Here is a 23,315-nt window from a genome sequence, read left to right as displayed (position 1 = left end):
TGTACACACATACACACACACACACACACACACCTGTCTCCTTTTACACACACACAAACACGAACACACACGATTGGACAGACAGACAAACAGCCTGGACGTTCCTCTGTCTGTCCATTTAACACCCTGGGTCCCTTTGTGAGCTGGTAGGCAGAGAAAACCATCGATGGTGACTGGGAATGAAACACTGGGATGCATCTGGGAAAAACACACACACACACACAGGGCTACACAACTACCAATTAGCTTATGTTTGTAACACTTTGAAGCTCGTGGGCGATAGCTCAGTGGCTCATTATCCTATCACCTGTGCATGTAAAAACACTTTTCCCTTTGTTACCTTTGCTACATTCAATCATCAGGTTGGGTGGCTCTTTTCCCTGCGAGGGTCAACTCGCTTCGATTTCATTCACAGAAAGGATTCATCAAAATCGGAGAATACTGCTTTTCTTGAAATTCAGCCTGAAATTAAACTAATAAAATACTGCAGTGTCCTTTTTATTAATATAAATGTAACATTCAAAAGAGTTTACTTGATTAAATGGAGTGAAATGACCTCAGCTCTCTGTCACAGATGCTAAGAGAATTAGCATAACTAGTTTGTGATATGTTTTGACATAATAGCAGCGAAGTGACGCTGAATGAAAATAGTGACTTATTTGATCCCCAAACTCCAGTCTTTATTCATCGCCCGGGGATAAAACGAGCGTCGATGTGTTCGACAGACAACTAAAAAGAAGGGCGTCATCGATAAAACGAGTCAAACAAAAGCAGAAACAACTTAAAAACAAGGAGTTAAACTGAAGAATCATACTAAACCTTTGCATACAAGTCGTCAAGCAAAACAAAAAAAATACAGAAACAACAAAAGTAGCTTTCTATGGCCATGTTTGTTCAAAATAAAAAAAATCCAATTGCTTCCATTTTGGTTTTACAGTTCCTCTCAGAGATGATCTCTGCAGTACGATGATATTTGCTTGTTCAGAGTGGCGTGTAGGCAGCTCCGTACGAGGGACACATCTGGAACTTTCTGAGCGGACATGGAGGGAAGGACTTTGGCAGTTTTTGACAAGATGACTTTGCCTGGTGGGGGGGCGTTGAGGGGGACGTGGTGGGGTCAAGGACGGCAGCATCTGTTGTCCATGAAAAATCGAGCGGCCGCTGGGGGGAAAGTTCAAGAGGGCGACGGGGACAGAGGTGTGGTCCTCACATGGACTCAAACTCATCGATACGCTGCTTCGTGTTGCCCTGCCGGATCTGGCGCAGCGTTTTGTATTTGTCTCGGCCCGCTTTCACGTTCTCGGCGTGTAGCACGTCGTTCTGCGTCTTCTTGGAATCGTCTCTGGCCTGGGCCAACTCTGAGCTTAACGTCTGAGAGAGCAAAGAGAAAGAAGGATGAGAGGGTAATGAGGAGGAGGAAAGAGGAGAAATACGAGGAAACCGAGAAGAGAAGCAGAGAACAAAAGAGGAAAAACAACAGTGGGGCGATGAGGAGGCGTAGAGGTTGCAGAGGAGAACAGGACAGGTGCAGAAGAGAAAAACACAGCTCAGTCATTTTAAAAGTAAACACCACACTGACGCCAAGCAACCTATCTACAGCGACACTTATCTGTTTGTGTCAACACGTCTTTAGTCTTCACCGAACAAATAAACCCCTCCAATGAGGCGACTGCTACATGTCTGTGGTGTCCGCAGCCGTCTGTGTCCGTCCGTTTGGGAGTATATTCAGACTTGACTGCATCTCCCAGAGCTGGCTTGACTTTTACCTCATCCTTCTTCTCAGATTCAATTGCATAATGCATAAAAATATTTTCTGGGGTTAACCGATTGATGGTTAACCTTGATGTCCCGAATCGTCGCTGTTCACTGGGCACCAAATGCAGGCGAACATGTGCAGTGGAGACGCAGGCTTACGTGTGAATCCTTTCTGTTTGATTATTTGCTTGTAAATTAAGATGAATCAAACTATTTAGTTGATGTTTGTACTCTTCTTGCCATAGCTTCAGTAAAAGTCCTGGCCTATACAGTAGCCCAGCTTACATCTGCAGCCCCTGTAGCAGATTTAAAGTTATGAAAGAGATGAAGAGTTTTGGTATTTGTGTGTTTGATGGATTCATTTCCGGCAGGTCTGCTTTAAAGCCAGGCTACAGTCTAAGCCAGCACGTCTCCTCCTGTTGAGAGCAGGAGTTTGAAGAAGAATGGACAGAGAAGTATGCCTTATCTTACCCTTATTTGCCATTTCTTGGCTGGTGTTTCTTCTTTGCAAAACTGCTGTTAGAAAATAATATAATCTGGTTGTTATTTGTGTTTGTGAGGCGCAAATCCTTTTGGTTAAATAAAACTGATGGACTGGAATTCTGTTTAGATTAAAAAGATATATATGTTTAAATAAAAAGAGGTGATTTTGTTTTAAATAATTTATTCCTCTGGTTGCTCTCCACATTTATTTGATGGTATTTTCATGTGATTTTTTTGGAGATTAACATGATCTTTGTGTTAAAGGGTTTGGTATGACCTGACCCACAGGCCGCCATTTTCCTTCGCCATCCTGCATCGTTTCCCCCCTCGCTCTCACCTGCAGCTGCTGTTTGACCCTCTCGTTCTTCTGGGCTTCAGTGACGCGCGCCTCTTCGCTGCGCAGGTCGAGCTGGCTGACGCCCTCGTTGGAGAGCTCGGCGCTGGCCTCCGCGTGGTTCTCGTCCTGCTCGTCGTGCTCGCTCTCGGCGTTGCCGAGAGGCGCCGGCACCACCGTCATGGCGGTCTTCAGCTCCTCCTTGGTCTTCTCCAGGTCCTCCTGGGCTGACAGGGCCTGCAGGTGAGGACACGGAGAGGGAGTGTAAGACAGACGCTGTTTACGCTCTAATGCAAATTACATCTTTATAATTGTATTTTGTATTATAAGCCTTATGAAACGCTGTCTACGGCAAATTCTGAAGTATCTGGTCCTTCTAGTAAATTCTGCAAATGTTATACATGAAGTTACGTCTTTATACATGTGAAAAACGTGTCTGTTTTTTCCCAACTGTGGGTGAAAAGATGTTTGCATGTTAGCCCCTGTTGGATTGTGGGAGAGGAGTTCTGTACCTTGTGCTGCCATTCTACAGCCTCTTCGTCCTTCTTCCTCTTGGCTTCTTCCAGGAGAGCGATCTTGGCTGTGAACTCAGCCAGTTCAGAAGCCTGCGATACAACAGGAACCATCTTGTTATACATGATGTGCAATAGATGAGTTTAAAACACTATTACTAAATAATCAAACAAACACACACCAGTTGTTCCTGGTTCTTCTGCTGGTCTGCAGCCTGTTTGGCCAGCTCTGCCTTGGCCTCCTCCGCCGCCTGCCTGTCCCTCTCCAGCCGCTCGGCCTCCTCCCTCGCCCTCTTTCTCTCCTGCTCCAGCTCCAAGGCCAGGCGGGTCTGCTCCTCCAGCTCTGCAGAAAAACAGAAACACAATCATGTTAGACACAAACTCGACTTTAATTTCTTTTTCGACGCATTTGAATAAATAAAAACAGAAAAAACAAAGTGAAAACAGCCAGAGGAATGAAAGAGAGATGGCATGATTGGTCTTGACTCACAGTCCTGGAGAGCTTCTCTAATTTGACACAAGGAGGGGAGGCGGCAGCAGCAAAGATAAGTGAACAGATGGATGGATAAAAGAAGAAACGGGCACCTTTCTGAGCTCTCATCGTCTGCTCTTCGATCTGTTTCAGCCTCTCCATGAGCTCCTCCTTCTCGCGCTCTATCCTCTCCTTCTCTTTCTCCGCGTACTCCCGCTTTTTCTTCTCGTTCTCCAGCTGAGCCCTGAGGAGTTTTGCGATCACGTGTTTCAGATTAGATTCAGAGTATTTTTAAGTGAGACACACATGTTTTACCATGTGACAAATAAAGAGAAACACAGAAAATCAAGCATTCATATCCTGACTTAAATAAAAAAAAAACTAATCTGATCTACAGCACCTTTAACTGAATCAAATCCACAGGCACTACTTCTGCTTCAGGTAATATTGGTAAAAGAGGCAACACTGCCCTCCAGTGGAGAAGCTCTACAAGCTACTGCTCAGTGTACAGCTACATTTGACTGAATTCTGAAGTTTTAAGTGTTTGTGCATATGTTTATGTATTGACAAAAGTCAGAAAAATGAGAACTAATTGTGCTAAAGGCTGATTGCCACTGATGAGCATTGATTAAAACTTATCTTTTGGTGTCTGACATAATAATTCTCAGATGTAAATTTTGACCAAATGGACTTCACAGTGGTAGAAGTAATATTTAGATCTTTAATAAGTAAAAGTAGTAGCACTACAATGTAAAAACGCATGTCCTGCATTCAAAATTTAACTCAAGTAAAAGGACAAAAGTATAAAAGTACCTCTCCATCTGTTTGTGGTGCTTCTCCTCCCGGGCCTGAGCCTTCATCTGCTGCACCTCGATGGTGTCGGGTTTTCTCCTCCTCATGTAGAGCTCGTGGTTCCCCATACACAAGGCCAAGATGCGCTTGTTGATGCGCAGGCGCGGGGCGTAAAACACAAAGTCCTGCATGTTTTTAAAAAAGAGAAAAGGTGGAAAATATATCATTTAACATGAAGCAGGCTGTGTACATTAAAGGGATAGTTTGGATTATTTTCAGTGGGGTTGTATGAGATATTTAAAGTGAAATATGTTTTTTTTTTAAACTTTAGATGAACTTGACACTCACAGGTGCTTTCTTGTCAATAGGTTTGATGACAAACTTCTTGTCATTGAAAGAGATGTTTCGAATCTCACTCCAGGGGAAGCCGATCTTTGGTGTCAACCTGAAAAAAAAAAAAAGAAATGTCCAAAAGTGTTTAAACATTTCAGCTCATATGATGATACACAGAGCAGGAGGTTAAACAGCTGTATAATGTTTTATAATATTCAGCCAGCAGATGGTGCCTCATATAAACAGAAAACCTTTCAGGAAATCAGGATGCTGAACAGTCTTTTTAAGTTTATGTTTCAATCTTCAGTTTTTTCAGTTAGGTGGTTAAGAATAGTGACAGGAAAGATAAGGAGGTGGATGAAACACAGAATATCACTTCCTGCCAAGAATTAAAGGGATGGTGGGTGTTCTATAATGAAGGAAAAAAAAAGGGAAAAGCATATCGAGGAGGTCACTGCACCACGAGCGAGAAAGAAACTCTCCCTTATTTCCTTCCTTTGTCACCTGGACAGGAGGAGCAGGAGGAGGATGGAGGCTGGGATGACCTCAGATAAGAGACAGGAAGGGGAAAGCACTGAGAGGAAATGCTACAGGATTAGATCTATCCTTTCTTCCACAAAGAGGGGAAAAATCTCTGAGCAGAGGACAGGAAAGACTCTCCTACAATGGACAGACGCAGCCTTCCTTTCTGCACAAAAATATCTTTGCTTCCTCTAAACTTGTGGAACACTGTGCAGCTTGTGTTGGCATCGAGCCCCGCGGAAAGTGAGAAAAGAGCAGAGCGAGCCCGGCTGATTTATGTGCCAAGTTCGTCTCAAAAAATAACAACATGCAAAGCGGAAAGCTAAAGATTAGTTTGAGAAAGTTTTTCTCACCATTACAAAAAAAAAGACAGTAACTGCAAGACAAGCTCTGTGCACTAAATAAAGAGTGTAATAATTGTTGGCAAAATTAATCTACTGCAGTCTGGCTCGTGAACACATTTACAGTCCTGATTCTGATCAGGATCTAATCCAATGCCTGACACCAAAGTATGTCATAACTCAAATGAACAATGTCAAAGCTCAACAGCCAGTTGTTTACAAGTCTGATCAACAAAGTTAATCTGTTTTGAGTTTTTACAGAACATCTCTGTGGTCATAACACAAAGAGCCTGCACAGAATCCACAGAAATATCCTGTCCTTCCGGCACTGGATGACTTAAATCCTTAAAAATCTATTAAACATATTAAAAAGCCAAAGAAAAGTTTAGAAAGCTTCAGGCAAACACACAAGCTACTATGTTCTGAATGCCGAATGACTGCAATCCACCCACCTAGGGCTTCACTACAGCCCATTTTACACTGGACAAAACCCCCCACTAGCATCTGGCTTTTCTCCTCACTGGGAAAGCGTCCAATCAGCATTCATTCCTGGTACAAATGACGCTGCATTGGTCACGGGGTATTTACCAGCTCTGATCGGCGGTGATGTAAAATGCAGTAATTTTTGCCCCTTTTTCAGTGTGATGTGTCATGACTCGTCACTCCGTCTGTAACTTCTGCAACTCTTGGATGGGAATCAAGAACTGGTTCTGGTTGACAGCTGGTTAAAAACTGTTTGATCTATCAATTCCTTTTAACAATGCCAGCATATTTTCTGATGCCAGGGCTGGGTGCAAAACTCAGTAAAAAAAAAAACTCAGCAAACTCTGTCTAATATTCTGATATTATTCATGTTATTTGTTAATAAAACAGACATAAGGCTCTGGCTCCAATCTTGTGGAGAGGTTGTGTGACACAGCAGGTGTAACAGACACCGTTATGACAACATGCATTGACACACAGCAGTTGTGACACACTGTGTCATAAGCCTCCACCTACTCGCTTGTCCTTGAGTCTGTTGCTGTTTAGTAATCAACTGCAAACCACAGCTCTGAGCCCCTGGCAAGCACACGTCTGTACGTGATCCCATCATAACAAAACATGACACATCCAGTTTGGGAAATAAATTGGTATTTGAAGCTGAAAGCGGAGGTCTCAACACTTCTCAGATCACTTATCGTCACTTATTTTGTAAATAAACTCAACAAATCTGTTAGTGTGTCGGTCTGCGTGTCCCTTACTTGTCTTCGTGTTCGTAAATGTTGAGGCCAAGGGCATCCACGCCCAGCCACAGCTGTGTTCCCTTCTTGTTTTTGATCTCAAAGTAGTTGACTCCGTACATCTCCAAGTCCTGGGCGATTTTAAGGTATTCCATCATTGAGTCCTCTCTAGAGAAGAGGGAAAAACAGCAGGAATTAGATGATTTTATACCATATTTATTTTTTATTAGAGAATATCCACATTAAAGGGATAGTTTGGATTATCTGAAGTGGAGCTGTCTGAGGTACTTATCCATAATTGGTGTATTAACTACAGCTGATGCTGGTCAACACTTTGGAGAAGCATCAGCACAGAAAGCAAAGCAACATACTGCTGTGACTTCGACATTTTAAAAGCAAGCAGGTTTGGATTCACTTAAATCACATGATAACACAAACAAACTAACAGATCAAGGAAGCGGTCAATCAGCAGCTCCTGTGTTCTGTGAGTTAAAATGAATGATTTCGGAGTTTGGTTTGTTTTCAGAAAGTGACATTTGTCCTTTATTTATATATATATATATATATATATCAGAAAAGCTGTTTGACGGCATGGTAAAGTGGTGCAAACACTCTAAAAATAGCATAAACTTAAACTGATATTGTTTTTATTTATTAAGTAGCTAAAATACTTCTTGTTGCACTGATTATGGATAAGTACCTCATACAACCCCACCTCCAATATCTCAAACCATCCCTCTAACATCTGTAAAAAAAAGGAACCAATCTGTATACATTATATTTTACTTTTCATAAAGCAAATGACACTGAATCATACGATCAAATCACCTATTCTAAGAAAGCTGAAACACTCTCAGATCAATGTTTGGTCTTGTTCAGCCCTCAACAATACGTAACTACACAGACAATGACAAGTATTTCCACATCCTAACGTGACACAACAAGCCCAGAGGCGTACACTCATCAACAAATGTTCTTTGTGTCTCTCGGGGGCTTTTGAGTGAAGACTGTGATGTGGAAAGCTTGACACATACCTGAGCATTCCTCTGTGCTCTTCGTGCCAAGTCTGTATCCTGTCCTCCCACTGCTCCTTGGTCAGCTTGTGCTGCTCCAGGACTCTGCGCACACAAACACACACACAATGACTTCACCTGAAGGGATGTCGAGCAGCACAGGATTGTTCCCTCGAGAGGAAATCATTGAAAATTCCAACAGGGAACGAGCCACATTCCAGGTTTGATCTAATCTGCGTGTGAGAACTCGAGGGACGCCTCCCACACGTCCCCCTTCACCTTGAGTCACTTTGGTTCACAGCAGAGTCATACAGGTCATGACATATTTTCTCTGTGTGTGTGTGTGTGTGTGTGTGTGTGTGTGTGTGTGTGTGTGTGTGTACCTCTGAGGCAGCAGTCTGTCATGGGTAAGGTACCCAGGCTTGTGCACATCTTTGTTGTAGTCTCCATACTTGGCCTGGACAGCGTATGACGCCAGTAGCACTGCTGTCTCTGGGGGACAGTAGTTCTCATCGTTCAGGATGGCCTCTTTTACCTGGAAGAACAGGAGAGGAGTAGTTAATGCAGGAAACTTACTTAATGTATGCAACCTAAACCTAAATGGACACACCTGAGAAAAAGATGGAACAAACAAAAAAGTGCACTGGAAACAAACTTGGCAAATAAATCATGACTTTCTTGAAGGATGTGAGTTAAACACCACTCACGCTTCTGTTCCCCTAAAGAGAGTAAAACATCAGGTATACTTCTGGTCTGTGATGTTCCTCACATACATAAAATTAGTGGTTGACCAAGATGGTCACATGATATTTAGAGAGCAGGCCGACCAGAAGCCAATATCAAAACAAAGAAAAGTCATCATTACTTTTTTCTATTAGAAAGAAAGTAGCTCTGTTAGATTCTACTGCAGAAATGAAAAAGTTCCTTCATGAAACTGCTCACAAAAAGGTCTGGATTATTTTGAGTAATTGGTTCATGATTTTTGGAAAGAGACACTGGTTTTGAATTTTTCAAAAGCATATTTTTGGTGCTTTAAGCACCAGATGACTTGTGACATTTACTTTTATTATACTGGAGATAAAGCAGACATCTGTACGGCTGATATCTTAGAAAAATCAGCAACTCACACCAAAAACATCTCGATGGATAAACGGCACCACAGTATAACTGCATTATTCTATACATTATAACATGATAAATATTCAACACTAGCCAGTAACACTTTGATTAGATTTGCTGTCCTTAGGGACGGAGAAACTTGCAACACTTTGAGAAGACGGTGACTGAGGACACTTAAGTAAAAGTTTACAACAGGATGCACGTGAGTTATAGTTCAGGGCTCCAAACTAACCTTTTCACCATCTGTACAAAACTGGCGAGGAGAAGTGCTAACGCCGTCCCACAGCAGCCACACTGACAGGACTGCCTGCAGATGTGTCAGCACGAATTTTTTGTTTATTGGCCTCATGAGCACAGGTATTTGCCTGTTGCCGATTATCTCAAAGAGCCAGATCAAGCGGCCTATCACTACATGAAATAAGAATCATGATTTTGTCAACATGGTTAACATTGTTTTAAGTCTTAACCGGCACCATTTTATCTCCATCATCTTACACAGCCTCCTACTTCTGCAACAGTTCAGTACAACAACTGTTTGTATCAGTGCGTCCATCTCAGCAGTGAATAGAAATGTGCATTAATTCACATCATACTCCATTTAAAAGGAGACTTGGCTGGTGAGTGGCTCGTTACCTGCAGGAAGAAGAGTCTCTGGGTGATCTCCTGGATTAGTTCCTCTGAGACGTCCTCAGGGAAGAACTTGGCTCTGAACTTAAACTGCAGCGGGTTCTCTTTCTTCACATCCTGCTGGGTCACCTGCACAAGAAAGACAACACCATCATCAATCCATCTAATCAACACATCATCAAACTTTGTCTCAGTGAGTGGCTTTTTTTGGATTTCGGATCATCCTTTTGATAAATTTCCTTTGATTCATATCAAAGAAGAAAAATACTCATCATATAACACATCTGTCACTTTAAGTCAGGACAGATATGATATGTGGGGACATGTGCTGCAGGGCCGGGCCGTACTAACTGTATGTGCACAGTTGTTGCTCCCACACATACAAAATAGTTTCCACTGGAGCCACACACACTGGAATTTTTCATCACATTTTTCAGCAGCCTCTGCCCCTCTTTCCCTCAAACACACTTGAAGAGCGGGAGGGGAAACGTCTGTCATGCATACTCGGAAACACACAGACACTCTGTAATAGCGGGGGTGTTGGAGGCTGGAGGGCGTGATGGCCTGAGTGAGAGAGGAAGCCTGTTAAAAGAGCACATCTGAGGCTCCAGACCACAGCAGAGCCTCTAGGCAGATCCCAGATGAACAACAGACACTGACTGGATGAAAAACACAGGAAAGTGAAAGAGAAAGAGCCTGACAAAGAATTAAAGAGAAGCAGGCAGAGAGACAGTAAAAGAGCAAACATACATTTTTGGCTGTTATGACAAAGGAGAAGATTAAAGCAGAGGAAGACTGACCTTCTTATTGAGTTTGAGCCAGGTGATGTAGCCTTTACTGTCCACATACTGCAGGCCAAAGAACCAGACCTCCCGCAGTCCCACCGTCTTCACCACCTGAAAATAAAACAAAATGAAATCTCAATTCTTACAGGTTCTACAAGCAACATTTTAAAGTTCTGTTTATTTGCCTTTATTTGATGGTGGACTTTATGGACAGACAGTAAACAGGTGACACAGACAGGGTGGTGACAAGAACCCCGGCTTGAAGTGAAACGGACATCATGGTTAGCCAGAAGGCGCCTTATATCCAGGATAAGCGGTTATCCAAGATGCTTACATACCTAATTTTGGCAGATGATCTACTCTACATAAATAAATGAGATGATGACCAACAACACTGGCAGCCTTTACCAACTTTTACTTTAGTTTTAAAATGTGTGACTTCAGTAGTTGGAGTTACCCAGATGATCTTTTTACAGCTTGACATTGAATGGGTCATTTAAAGAGCTGCTGGGTTGCTGCAGAAGCCAAAATGGTTTGACAGGTATTATATTTTAAAAATGTAATTAGTTTTAAGATATGCCTGGTAATCAAAAGGAGGCACAGCAGAAAACAAAATCTTCTAACTTAACTTCTTTTAGTCCTTTTACACTTTCACAGCAAGTTGTCACATTTGGTATCAAACAGATTACTCAAGTTTGCAGCAAAGCGATCAAATCAATTGATTTTCTTTGCATTGCTCTGGTTGGATATTTTTGAAATCTGGCTTACTCTTTCTTGTTTCTCAAACATTATCATCGCTAATTTTATGCCAATTTAGCTTTTTGGAAAGCAGTAACCAATCAACATCTGTGGTTCTATCACTCACCTGGTCAAAGAGCTGTTTTCCTGTGGTATTAGGTTGGATGGCAAACTCCAGCTCTGCATCCATGGTGGTCACACGGACGTTGATCTTGAAAACAAACGAGTTTATTTTTATTATACATAATCATACACAGAGCAACATGAAGAGAAAGATGTTCTAGGCATTTGACCCATCTTAAGTATGGGTCACTAAGTTAAGTAAGGGCACTGATAGGAGAAATCAACCTAGCATACATGTTCTTGATGTCAGGAGAAACAGGAGCACCTGAAGGAAACCCTTGTAAACACAGGGAGAACATGCAAACTCCACACAGAAAAGCCCTGAGATTCAAATCCAGAACCTTACTGATGTGAGGCGACAGCGCTAATCGCTGAACCAAAGTTAATTTTGTTTGCCATATTACACAGGCAAAGCTTTTACAGTGAGACATCAAATACAAACACATAAGAAACAAACACTGTGGTCCGACGAGGTGAAAAGCTGCACCCAACAGTGACTAAACCACAGGTTCAGGTAGAGCTCTGAAAACCAAATGACTTTGTGAAACCACATAACTATGATGAGCAAAATGCCCTTGATATGCTTCATAGAAACAGTAGTCATAGCAATGTGTCATAAATTACAGCCTCTCCCTTTTAAGTGTTTCTTTGAAAAAAGGAATCCGACAGCTTAAGAGGTTCAAGTGTAAACCACATAACCACAAAGTTCGCTGACCGAGGACCTCTGTTATGTATCACACCCACATCTCTCTCTCTCTACATTTCCTGTTTGTATCTCTACAATCAAATAAATGCAGAATGTAAAAAAAGAGAAAAAGGTAACCTCAATTCAGTCCTTTGATCATTTCTAAATATGAAAAAAGTAAAAATAACTAATTTCTTCAAATGAGCGAGAGGCTAATTAGCTCATCCACTGGTTCTGTCTGTTGTAAAACACAGAGACACTTAATTTATTAAAAAGTTTCAGGCTGTTTAGTCAGGAGAGTATCAATACTTAAATTTTTTTTCAATACCACATGTTTACAACAAGATAACACTTGATAGTATCAAAAGTACCAAAGCTATAAGCTATAAAGCTAAAAGAAAGGATCTCAGTTCAGAGTTTATTTTTGTGAATGAAATTTGGTTTGCAGCAAAACAATGAGTTATTTTGTACCAGAGTTTTTCTTTTTGCTGTGGCATCAAAAGAGGTATCAAATATAATTCCTTTCCACAAGTATGTCAAACTGAATGAAAAACTATGTTAAATACAGCATTGTTTGCAACAAGCTACTTCTAATCTAGGACTACAGAGGTGCACTGTTTGTTTCCTGTACTTTTCTACATAGTGTTTCTTTTCCAAATGGGAAAACTAATAAAATTAAGAAAAAAACCCCAAAAAACAAAAAGGTGCATTGTTTTACACGCCTAACTTTACAGGTCAGACATAGGAAGCGTAAATGCCCGGCCCCTTAGCAGTTTACTTTTTTCAAATCTGGCCCCTTTAAAAGAGAAGCTGGATCAGTCTGCTGTAGCATGAGAATGGAAGAACGTTTGCTCAACATGTGTCAGTTCCACTCAATCTTAACACAGGTTTAGTAAAATGACTTTAAACTTGTGTCTCTCTCCTTATTTCCATCCTACAGTGAGGGGGAGCAAGCCCCACCTTTCCAGGCAGCCTACGACAAGGCCCTGTGTTGGGGTGGTGCAGAGGATAACACTCAGTCATTGGCTGTGCCCTGTTCTGCTAAGCGGCACTGGCAGCAGGCCTAGCAGCAGCAGCTGATGGCGCAGAGCAGAGTGGGGCTGACCTGCGAGGCATCTGACATCCTTCCTCCCACACCTACGCACGCACTGAGCTGTGCGTCGCCTCGGTCGTGGTTAACAACACGAGAAGCGAGACGCAGGGATGTTACAGAAGGCGGCGAGATGTGAAGAGAGAGGCAGGGTGCAAAAGCAAAAAGTTTAGCAAGAGTGCGAGAGGAAGAGACAAAAAATGAGCGGGAGAGTTAGAGCGCGACAGGAAGAAAGAGAGATGATCTGGGGTGTACTCGCTTTGAGATTAAGTTTCAGCGTGGTTACTGTCAATGAGCCAGCCAGACAAAAAAGGAGGGAAAGGAGAAGGGACACAGAAAAAGAGCCTTCTTTTCCCTCTGAGCAATTATACGGAAAAACCTCAGGATCGCTTACTTTGCATTTCTCTCCCTCTCCTCTCCTCTCTTCACTGTCTCTGCTGCTTCCATCCCTCTCTGTTTCTCTCAATATCCCTGCAATGAATAATCCATGAAACTTGTGTCTATACAGCACATAGCTGGACTCCCCCACGCCGCATGGAGCTCAGACCACAATGTATCTGCCTCTGTCTCCCGCTCATTAATTACCCATGAAAAGTTGCAGCACTTTCTCTACACTAAAGACATCGTGCATGAACACTCCTGCATGGCTTTCACTGTTACTGTAATGTGCAACAATCCATTTATATAACATTACCTAAAGGGACTAAACTGTATCCCACATGATCATAATGTAACCTGCTTAAGGCCAGGCTTTATTTTGGTTGGAAAATGTGGGCAGCTTCCCGGGGAAAGATTAGATCTAATGTGACTAAACAATTGTATTTTGCCTTCAGTCAAGGTCAGTTTTCAACTGATTCACTTGCTGCATTACAGCAAACAAATTGTGCTCTTTGAGAGCAAATCTCTCTGGCATGTTTGTTGCCAAAGTGTCTTTCAATGAAGATTCCACACAGAGAGGCACTTTATTTTTAGTCCACATCAAGGCCCAGGCTTAATCCATGATCCTTGTCTGGGAAATGAACCCACGCTGTAATATGTGCCAGTTATCTGCAGGGGAGGAAAATGACATGGGTTCACATAAAGATAGCTATTCAGGCAATTAAGGTGAAATCAGAGTTCAGTGTAGATGCAGGCCTGTGCAAAATGTTCTTTATCTGTGTGAAACTAGCTTTTCATATCAGTGTGTTAATGACTTTGTCCCTGACAAAGTTATCCATCCACATAGTTTTGGTGAGAGTTGCAGAGTTTTGCAGACACCAACTGGAAAATGGAACTAGATGGCACTTGGCCTGTGGTGCTAAAAGCACCCAAAAAATACATTTGAAAAATTCAAAACCAGTGTCTCTTTCCAGAAATCATGACCCAGTTACTCAAGATAATCCACAGACCTTGTTCTGAGCAGTTTCATGGAGGAATTACTTTATTTCTGCAGTAGAATCTGCTGGAACTACTTTCTACTACAAAGTATAGATTTTCAGTAGAGCTGAAACGATTAATCAATTCTTAAATTACCCACAGAATGTTTTGATGATTGATTGATTAGTTTGAACCTGAGTCTAGATCATTCATAACACTCTACAACAATGATGCTGACATTCAATAACATTAGCTGCTTATTACAAGACAGGCCCGTCAACATCATTTCAATGAGGATGCTGAGGTTATGGTTACATGATAAAACTTGAGCTAACTGGGAAAAGCAGCACTGGACTCTGGTTAGTTTTACTTGGATGCAGATACTTCAACACAAACAACAGATTGTGAGTTTCAAAGTTCCAGAGACGCTACGATGAGGCACCCAATTTCATACAACGGCAGCCAGCCTATGGAAACACATCACAAGACACAATACAACTTTCAACCAAGATGAACTATTACTAAGAAAATAGTTCAGCAGAGATGGCGAGCGTTCACATGTCTACCCTTCCCTTTTTACGCTACACACGTCCTGCACACATGATATGAGCTGAGCTTTGGTCATGAAAACATTCTGCAAAAGAGTCTTTCACGTATTCCTCGGTTTACTGTTTACTCCCTGCCTGTGGGTTTCTCGCAGGGAGTAAACAGACTGTGTCCCGTTGCTCCTCTGTAAAAAAAGAAAATCCTTTGATGAGTCACTGAAAGTTACAGCTGCTACAGGACAAGCAAAGGCTTAATTCATTGGCATGTTATGCAACATACTTTCATTATTGACTAAGCTAATGATTATTTCAGAATTAAGTGATTATTCATTTAGTGTATAAAATGTCAAAGAAGTTGTGAAAAATGCTCCTCACAATTCACCAACAGTATAAAATCATTCATTTACTGTCATAAAGGACAAAGAAAAACAGCAAATCCTCACAATTAAGAAGGTGGCAAATGTTTGACAGTTTTGCTTGAAAACTGACTGACTGACGACTGATTTCCTTTCGAATGACTTAAGTATTGATCGACTCATCATTGCAGATCCAGGCGTGATGACAGCATTAAACTTGCACTGTTGGCGTGTCAGTTTGTGATCAAGGAGCGTCTCCGTCAGATGACATGTGGAGTGAAAGATGGTAGCATAAGTAATCAATAAAGTTCTGTCCTCATTGAACTTCAATTCACAGACCTTCACTTTATCCAGGTGCTGAGACCTTTGGTGAAAATATTCTACAACAAATTCCATCACACTAAATGAAGCAAACTCTGGCAAAACTTTCAACAACTGGAGTAACATCTCAATTTACTCCAGCAAGTGCACAAAAAGCCTGATAAAAGCCACACTGGCAGAATAAACCTGTTCATGGTTCACTGACATATGAATGAAGACTGTGTTGGTTTCAAGAGTAGCTGCCTCATTGACTTTCTGAGAGGGGAGCAGTTATGGAGAATGTAGTGCTGAGCTGGGGTTTCCAAGTGACCAGCCATGAATGTCTCTTCCCCTGCATTTGTGTGGGGCCCGCCTTTGTGTGTGTGTGTGTCGCTGCCAAAACACAGCTAACCCACAGAGCAGAGAGGTGGAATCCTGTATGGACCAGCCGGTCAGTTAATCCTCTCTCTCCTGCAGAGAGGGGGGGTAGGAGACGAGGGACAACAACATGCCAAGGCACTGACACAGCTAATCACACACTCTGACAACTGAGAAGTCTCCAAGGAGTGACTTCTGCAAGTCTGTCCTTATATGACACCGTCTGTCTGGTGACACTAGACACACTGACTGGGCAACATGACAGTTCTTCAAAGGACCAAATTACTCTCTTTGAAAAAAAAGACCAAGACAACAGCCAGTAGTGAACTACAAACAAAGACACACTTAACAAGTTCAGATTTGGCCAAGTTTTACAGGTAAAATGATGTATACTTAGGGCTGTGACAGTATGGATTATTTCTGACTGCAGTGACAAAGCAACATTTGCAATTAGACACAGCTGCCTTAATTATTATGCTTAATTGGACTTAATTGAAGCATAATGTCAGAAGAATAGCAGCACTTCTTTAAGGAAGGAGGAATGAAGACCAAGAAAAGACTTGACTGTTGTTTCCCAGCTGCTGGAAAAGTGACAGAGTTAGCACCGATGTAAGCCGAGCAGGAAGGCTTGCTAACATTAAGCTAATGCTACTGGTACTTTTTTGCATTTTTTGTGCATTTGTTGATTTGTGCTTTCTTTGTTTTCCACCTTCCTCTAGCCTTTATCTAGAAGACCAGGTTTAAAGGGGGACTATTTTAAACTGTGCATCCCCTCCTATCTTGCACATAACACTATAATTTGCTCTCCCTCCTTCATGTGCACTGTCACAAAGAGACCTCAAGTTGCACCGAGTGCAGTTCAAGATTGCACCAAAGCACCGATTTCATCAAGCAAGAGAACAAACGAGGCCAACAAACATGAAAGCAGTGTCTCACTGAGTCTCATTTGCCGTTTTTGCTTATTCTTTCTTTGAGATGTCTCTAAATCCCCCTCTCCATTTCGGTTGTGAAGACGAGTTCTCACTCAGACGGGCCCCTTGTTAAATGTGCAGCTGTTTAGTTACTGTAAGCTGTTAAGAGCAGCTTTGCTGAGGGAGGCCTTAAGAGAGGGAGACACACACACACTCCCATCAGTGGAGCTGCTAATCTGGCCTGCTGGGCTCTGAGCAGCTGTCTGTCCCTCTGATTAACCCCCCCTGTAGGGTGAGGCAGGCTCTGGAGGGTGGGAGGAATGAGAGAAGGAATGAGAATGGAGGAAGAATCACTGCTACCTACAAACACAAACATTCATCCTGTTGGGGGAGGGAAGGTGAGTGCTGTGTGGGAAGCATCCCTTTCAAAAAAAAAAAAATCTACTTATCCATGTCCAGTGACTGTTGTACAGACAGGATCTGAAAAGCTTCTAGGGACTTTACAAGGTACACTACTAGAGGGATAATAAAGAGGAAACAGGAAGGCCTTACCTACTCTAAGTGATTAGGGGCCTAGCTTTTGTATTGTAAATGATGCGAGGGGTCAAACACAACTGGCAAACAGAGGTTTGATGTTCAAACCCCTCCCTTCCCATAACCCTCACCGTTTTCCTACCTCTTAAAACCCTACAGAGTACCTCCTGAACACTCCTACAAATTCCCATGTCTCTCTCTTGATTTCTTACTATTCCTAGATTTTATGTTCATCCATCTCACTCCGTCCCTCAGTGATATCCTCGCTCTTCACCTTGCTTCTCCGCTTCCACAGAGACAGGATGTTGACATAGACTGGCCCCCTGATATACACAGCAGGGCCCCTCTCCAGCAAACAGGAAAACAGCCACAAGCTAGGAAGCTGATGAGGGCCTTCTTCCTGTGGGGTGCCATCACCTCGCAACTCCCCTGACCTCCACCCCGGCCCACGGTGAGCACAGAACAGGAGGGACATGATGTCAGCACTTTACTCTGGATTAACAAAACTGTAAACATTCAGATTCCCTGATATAAATGGTTATAAACTTAATAGACACGTGTGTTGATGCCATCAGACTGGGATGCTAATGTTTAATTCATGGACAAAGAATTGTCATTTACAGTGAACAGTTTTCATGTGTGCTGACATAATTCTCCACCTGCAATATCACCACAGCCTCCAACATATGGTAAAAATATAAACTGCAACCGATTTACCTCCAAACTGAACTTAATAGGAGGATCTCAGATCTCACCGTTCTATAAAGTTGTGACTGTCATTGCAAAAATCTCCACTGAAAAACTATTTCACTACTCTGTCTGTTACTCAACCTTGTGATTGTTTTTATGCCTTTGGTTACAAATGAGTGCCGACACTGAGACATAAGAGGCTTGTTCCAAAAGTTTGGATGTCTGGCACCAGTCCCAGAGAAGGTCACGTCTGATGCTTCCTCTGTTTATTATGTCAGTGTCTCCCTGCGACAAGCTGTACTTTCTCTGCCAGTTATTGTCTGAGACAGAGATGTCGCTCTCAGCAGAGCGGCCGGCTCCGTCTCAGGAGCTGTTTTTGGGATGGTGCCCTGGTGACTCAGGGGACAAGAGGGGGAAGTGGAGGATGACATCAACGCCTGGCTGTTCCTCTTCTGTAGCTTCCCCAGAGCCTCCACACCCTCAGACACACACACACACACACGCGCGCGCGCGCGCACACACCACCTCGATAGCTAGACAGGAGATGTGCTTCACTTCTGGTGGAGCCTGAAGCCCGTTGTTCCCTGTTCCAAGGAAAGTTTCTGATGTAATCTTAAGCAACTTGACCTTGAAATCTTTTCATGAGACTCTAATTAAACATCCTGTAATACAAAATACTCAGTAGTTCTGTCAGTTTGATTGCTTGAAGTAACAAGAGGCCTGGACAACTTCATACTTAAAAATATCTTTTCCAAAGTCTAATTCATGCAATTTTCAAGGTGCATTTTCTAGGGATGATACTTGCCAAAATCACTATCACAAACTATCACATAAATTATTAAGCTAAAGTTTGAGCTACTGAGTTGAGTTACTGTGCTATTAACAACCAAAATTATGTTTTGTGTTTGCAATCTACAAAAGGATTAAGTGCCATTTAGTCACATTATATTGGAGAGAAGGCAGACATCTCTACAGCCAAAACTGGACAACTCACACTAAAAACATATAGATGGATAAATGGCACTACAGGCCAGATGAAAAATATGAATTTTTTATTTTGGGGTCTCTTCGACTTTAACGAGTTTTCAAGGATTTCCACCACTCCTTCAAACCTTGGTTAAAGACAAGACCAATTGCGTAACATGCTGAATCCCCAGACTCATGCGTGAGCTCTACCCGAATCTGTTTATGATGAAAAAGCAGCACGACAGCGGCGGGACAGCCATGAAGGGGCTGCATCAAATTGGTTTTGTTTTGGCGTTGTTCACATCCCAGCACTCTGGCATTCTCTCCACCCTTTAAGCAACAATGGCAGCAGTGTTGCAGTTGCGAGGCCTGTGGGCCAGGCAGTTCATTTCACACTCTGGCTGTTGTTTACTTGGACGAGGAGTATGAGGAGTGGGAGCAGCCATGGGGATGAAACTGCCACTTCCCAGAACGTACAAATTAAGCTTTCGGCGGCAGCGCATGGCGACTATTTTGACAAGTAGAGAGCAGTTCTGAAGAGCCAGTTTATACAAGCAGACTCGGCAGGAACAAACAGTTTCTGATTCATATCATATATCCTGAACTACATAAGTGTTTTACATCACACAATCAGAATCAATTAGCAGGGAAAGTGTCTAACCCGAGTGTTTTTTCCTGGCCTCTTCCCCTTACGGCTGTATTTCTGTTGAATACAGAATAATAAAAGCTGCTGACATTTATACGCCGAGTCTCATCTAACTCGTTTTAACCTCTTACCGGTTTCGGCATCTTTGCTTCCTCTCCTCCTTACACCCGACAGCTGAGAGGATAAATCCGTCACGGGACGGCAACAACACCTGTATCACAGGACCTGAAAGTGAAAGACAAGTTTTCCTTTAGGCAAACAGTACAACACGGGTGAAATAACATGCTGCTGCCTAAGTTCAATATTATTCGTGATTTGACAAGAAATAATACATTTAAATGATTGAGCTTGTTTTTTTATAATGAGATTTATCAGTCAAGCCCTGAATTCAGTGATGTGGGCAATATAATACAACACAGAGCAGAAAAAACAGAATATTCAGTTTCAGGGAAGGGTAAATAATACGTTGAACTGAGTGAAAGTAGAGTACTCCAAAGAAAAACCCTGAAATGAATCCCACTCCTTAATCTGTTAATGACTACAAGGCGCAGAAACTCCAAAACAACCAGATGCACAGAGAGGAGTTTTTTTTTTTTCCCCGTTCAGTCTCAACATGCGCTACCACTTTGCTGTTCACAGAGTACATACGGTAACTATTGCAGGGGTGTTTGGGGGAACTACTTAAAAATAATTACGGTGGAAGACAAAACTGAAAGACATTATGTGATGACTCATGGACATTGTAGAACGGTCATCAGGTATTCTTGAACACAATAAAAGACCCGTCTGACACAAATGACAGGATATTTTGACTACAGTTTTTTTTTTATCATCTTGTCATTGCAAGCTTATTACTTATATGCCAACTGAAAAATGTGTTCAGTGGTTTTCTTGGCTGGACTGTCATATGATACTGAAATGATCCAGGAAAACCAACATTATGTGAACATCAACTTCTGGATGCTCCAGTATATGGTCAGGTGTTACTGTGCTACATCATGGGATGGAGTCTCAGGGATCCCTGTATTATAAGATCTAGTCACTCCATAACTAGGGATGGTAGATTTTAGTGATGCTGATACTCTTACTGACTCTGTTCATTGTAAGTTGGTGCAAAAATAAACACAAGATGTAAAAAGATTCAAGTTATTTCATTGCCTTATTTGCAGAAATAACAAGTTAAATTGTTTCCTGGGTTACTGCATTTTAATTAATAGTTTAATAAAGTGAGCACACACTTTTGAACATTTCGCCCTGTCAGCTGTTTATGTAACATCACATCAAGGGTTATGCTCTAATGTGTTCTGTCACTTGCCTGGTTTGGCAAGTAGGACTGATCTACTTGCCCAAAGTCAATTTTACTTGCCCCTTTCATAGCATGTTTAATCTTTAGTTACGTAAATGACTGAGAACAAGGACACCTTCTTGCATACTGAAAATGGTAGGACAATCCCCCGTCCTTGTCCCCGGAGACGGACCTGTTAACTGTGAGACGATGTGTCCAATTCTTTTTTTTACCACTTGCCTGGTTGGACAAGTGAGAGGTAGAATAATTGTTTATTTAAAATGTCAATCAGTGTTTCCCAAATCCTAAGACAATGTCCTCAAATGTCTTGTTTTACTCACGACCCAATAACATTTAGTTTACTGTCATAGAGGAGTAAAGCAAACAAACAAAGAATCCTATTCACAATATATATATACTGGCAGGTTACCAGTGAAACCTCTAAATATAAGAGTCATTCTTATACATTATTTCACCTCTAGTCACTACATTGCAAGTGAAATTAAAATATTTTTCAGTGGAATGGCTGGAGACCCTGGGGGTCCACAGACCCTTGGCTGAGAACTGCTGTCATAGACAAAGTATGACAATGTCAAAGCTTATACAGTGTTCTCTTAGCACATGACAGAACAAGCCAGCTGCCTTGTTAGAACCTTCAACTTGTGCAAACTTATTTTGATACTAAATGATGCTTTCCTGGGATATTAAAAGTGGCATTCAGTTCTTGTTCTTGAACAATCCTGCAGTGGCAAGTTGACAAATAACCTCTATTTAATGCCACCTATTTTATTTTATTTCAAAACACAAGTGCATTGAATCCTCTGTTACAGGACAAGCTTGATCAAAATCAAAAAACATGGCCAAAGGATCCTACTCTATAATGACAGATTATTGATCAGAAGAAAGAGCAATAATGACACTGGCCTTTCAGAATAAAAGTGTGACAAAAAGGATGAAAACTGTGTGGAAGCCCAGTGGACATGTGAGCCCGAGCTGCAGCGTTTGTCCTCCAGATGAAGACATGCCCACTTGTAGCTTGTACGCAGTTAGCTTTGCCTGTTTGCCCGCCGAGAGTTGGCTTCCGTTACATTTTAATTTGAACACAGTTTAATCAAATGGCGAACAACCGGTACACACCTGCAAAAACGTCAACTACAACGACATGACACGCCGAAAAAACACTAATATTACCCCCACTTGTCGTGTCAAAACGCCCTTTTTCTCTGAGTTTGACTCGGCGGGACACTGATGTTAGCCGTTAGACGACTCATCATCACTAAATACTTTCCATGAAGTGCAGAGGTGGCCGTTGAAAGGCTGACATGTTCAAGCTAGTGGGTGTAGTCAGGCTACATAACGGGACAAGAGGTCTGCCTCGCTCCTGCATTGTGAAGTTTTAAAGCCTGAAAATGTTGATTAATTCACCATATTCGCCACCAAAAATAGAAACACCCCAAAATTGTGACTTAAGACCAAGCGATGTGAGCTACGAGGAGTTTTAAAGGCAGTTTAACGAGCACAACTTCGTACAAGTGGTGTCGTAGAAAATATGACTTGGTCGAACACGAGGATATCCGCTATTGCATCAAACTTGAAGAGAAGCTCATCTTTTTAGGGAGAGGCAACTCACCGGGGGGACGAAGTGTGTCCTCAAATTGATGTTAAAGCCTGGCGTCTTCGGGTGGAACAAAATACCCACGATGAGAAATCCTCTCTGCTTCTCGTTCCTTATCTCTTGGTGCTTTTGGCGAAACAAATTCCCGCAGACATAGAAAAACCGTTGAAGTCTTAACCATAAGGCGATTTGGGGTGCCAGCGTCGAGCCAGCCGGAATGAAATACTACGGCTTCCGGTCCCAACTTTAAAAATAAAAGCCTCATGGACGCGTGGGGGGGAGAACAAAAAGCGGTCGCGTGTCTCTCTCGCGAGATTTGCGCGTATTGTTTCTTCATTGTGCACCTTGTACAAACTTGTTATGTTTTATAATGTGGAAATGCTATAGTAAAAATCTGGATATGTTCTGGCACAAAGAAACACACGATTAGGCTGGGGAAAGGTCATGGCTTTGGTTAAAAATTATCATTCTCGCGAGACCTTTCACGAGTCTGGGGTTCCCTTCTAGACACGAAATTTTAGACACTGATATGCACTTCTTATTGTTACAAATTTAAGCAATTCAATATAACATTTGATTTCAATTAGAAATCGCTGAAAACATAGGGCTGAGTTAAGAAATTTAGATTTATGGATATGTTTATATGTTTTTCTGATTAAAAAAAGATTCTTTGAAAAGTGTTAACAATAGGATTTAGATTATTATCCTTATATTTAGAACAAGTGATAGGTTAATATGTTTCTTCCCAACGATAATCACGTGTTGTTTTACATAATATATAACTGTCAC

At 42.0% G+C, this 23,315-nt stretch overlaps 1 protein-coding gene across 1 annotated transcript; it reads right to left on the bottom strand.

Annotated features, from left to right (window-relative positions):
- Window positions 1-477: 477 nt before the first annotated feature.
- Window positions 478-22,756, bottom strand: LOC146304919 (radixin-like). Its single transcript, XM_084713263.1, has 15 exons — window positions 22,542-22,756; window positions 19,758-19,851; window positions 11,174-11,257; window positions 10,324-10,419; window positions 9,530-9,652; window positions 8,161-8,312; window positions 7,799-7,882; window positions 6,786-6,932; window positions 4,697-4,793; window positions 4,370-4,533; window positions 3,670-3,800; window positions 3,267-3,427; window positions 3,085-3,177; window positions 2,576-2,809; window positions 478-1,371 (listed from the first exon to the last, which is right to left on the bottom strand). The coding sequence occupies exons 2-15, from the start codon at window positions 19,767-19,769 to the stop codon at window positions 1,207-1,209; spliced, it is 1,743 nt and encodes a 580-aa protein (XP_084569389.1). The 5' UTR covers window positions 19,770-19,851; window positions 22,542-22,756; the 3' UTR covers window positions 478-1,206.
- Between the last annotated feature and the right edge of the window lie 559 nt (window positions 22,757-23,315).

This window comes from Lutjanus erythropterus, chromosome 24 (genome assembly GCF_056507025.1).
Source record: "Lutjanus erythropterus isolate fLutEry1 chromosome 24, fLutEry1.hap2, whole genome shotgun sequence".
In the NCBI taxonomy this organism is placed as follows: Eukaryota; Metazoa; Chordata; class Actinopteri; order Lutjaniformes; family Lutjanidae; genus Lutjanus; species Lutjanus erythropterus.
The sequence above is the reverse complement of the archived record's forward strand: the minus strand, read 5'-3'. Positions and strand labels throughout refer to the sequence as shown.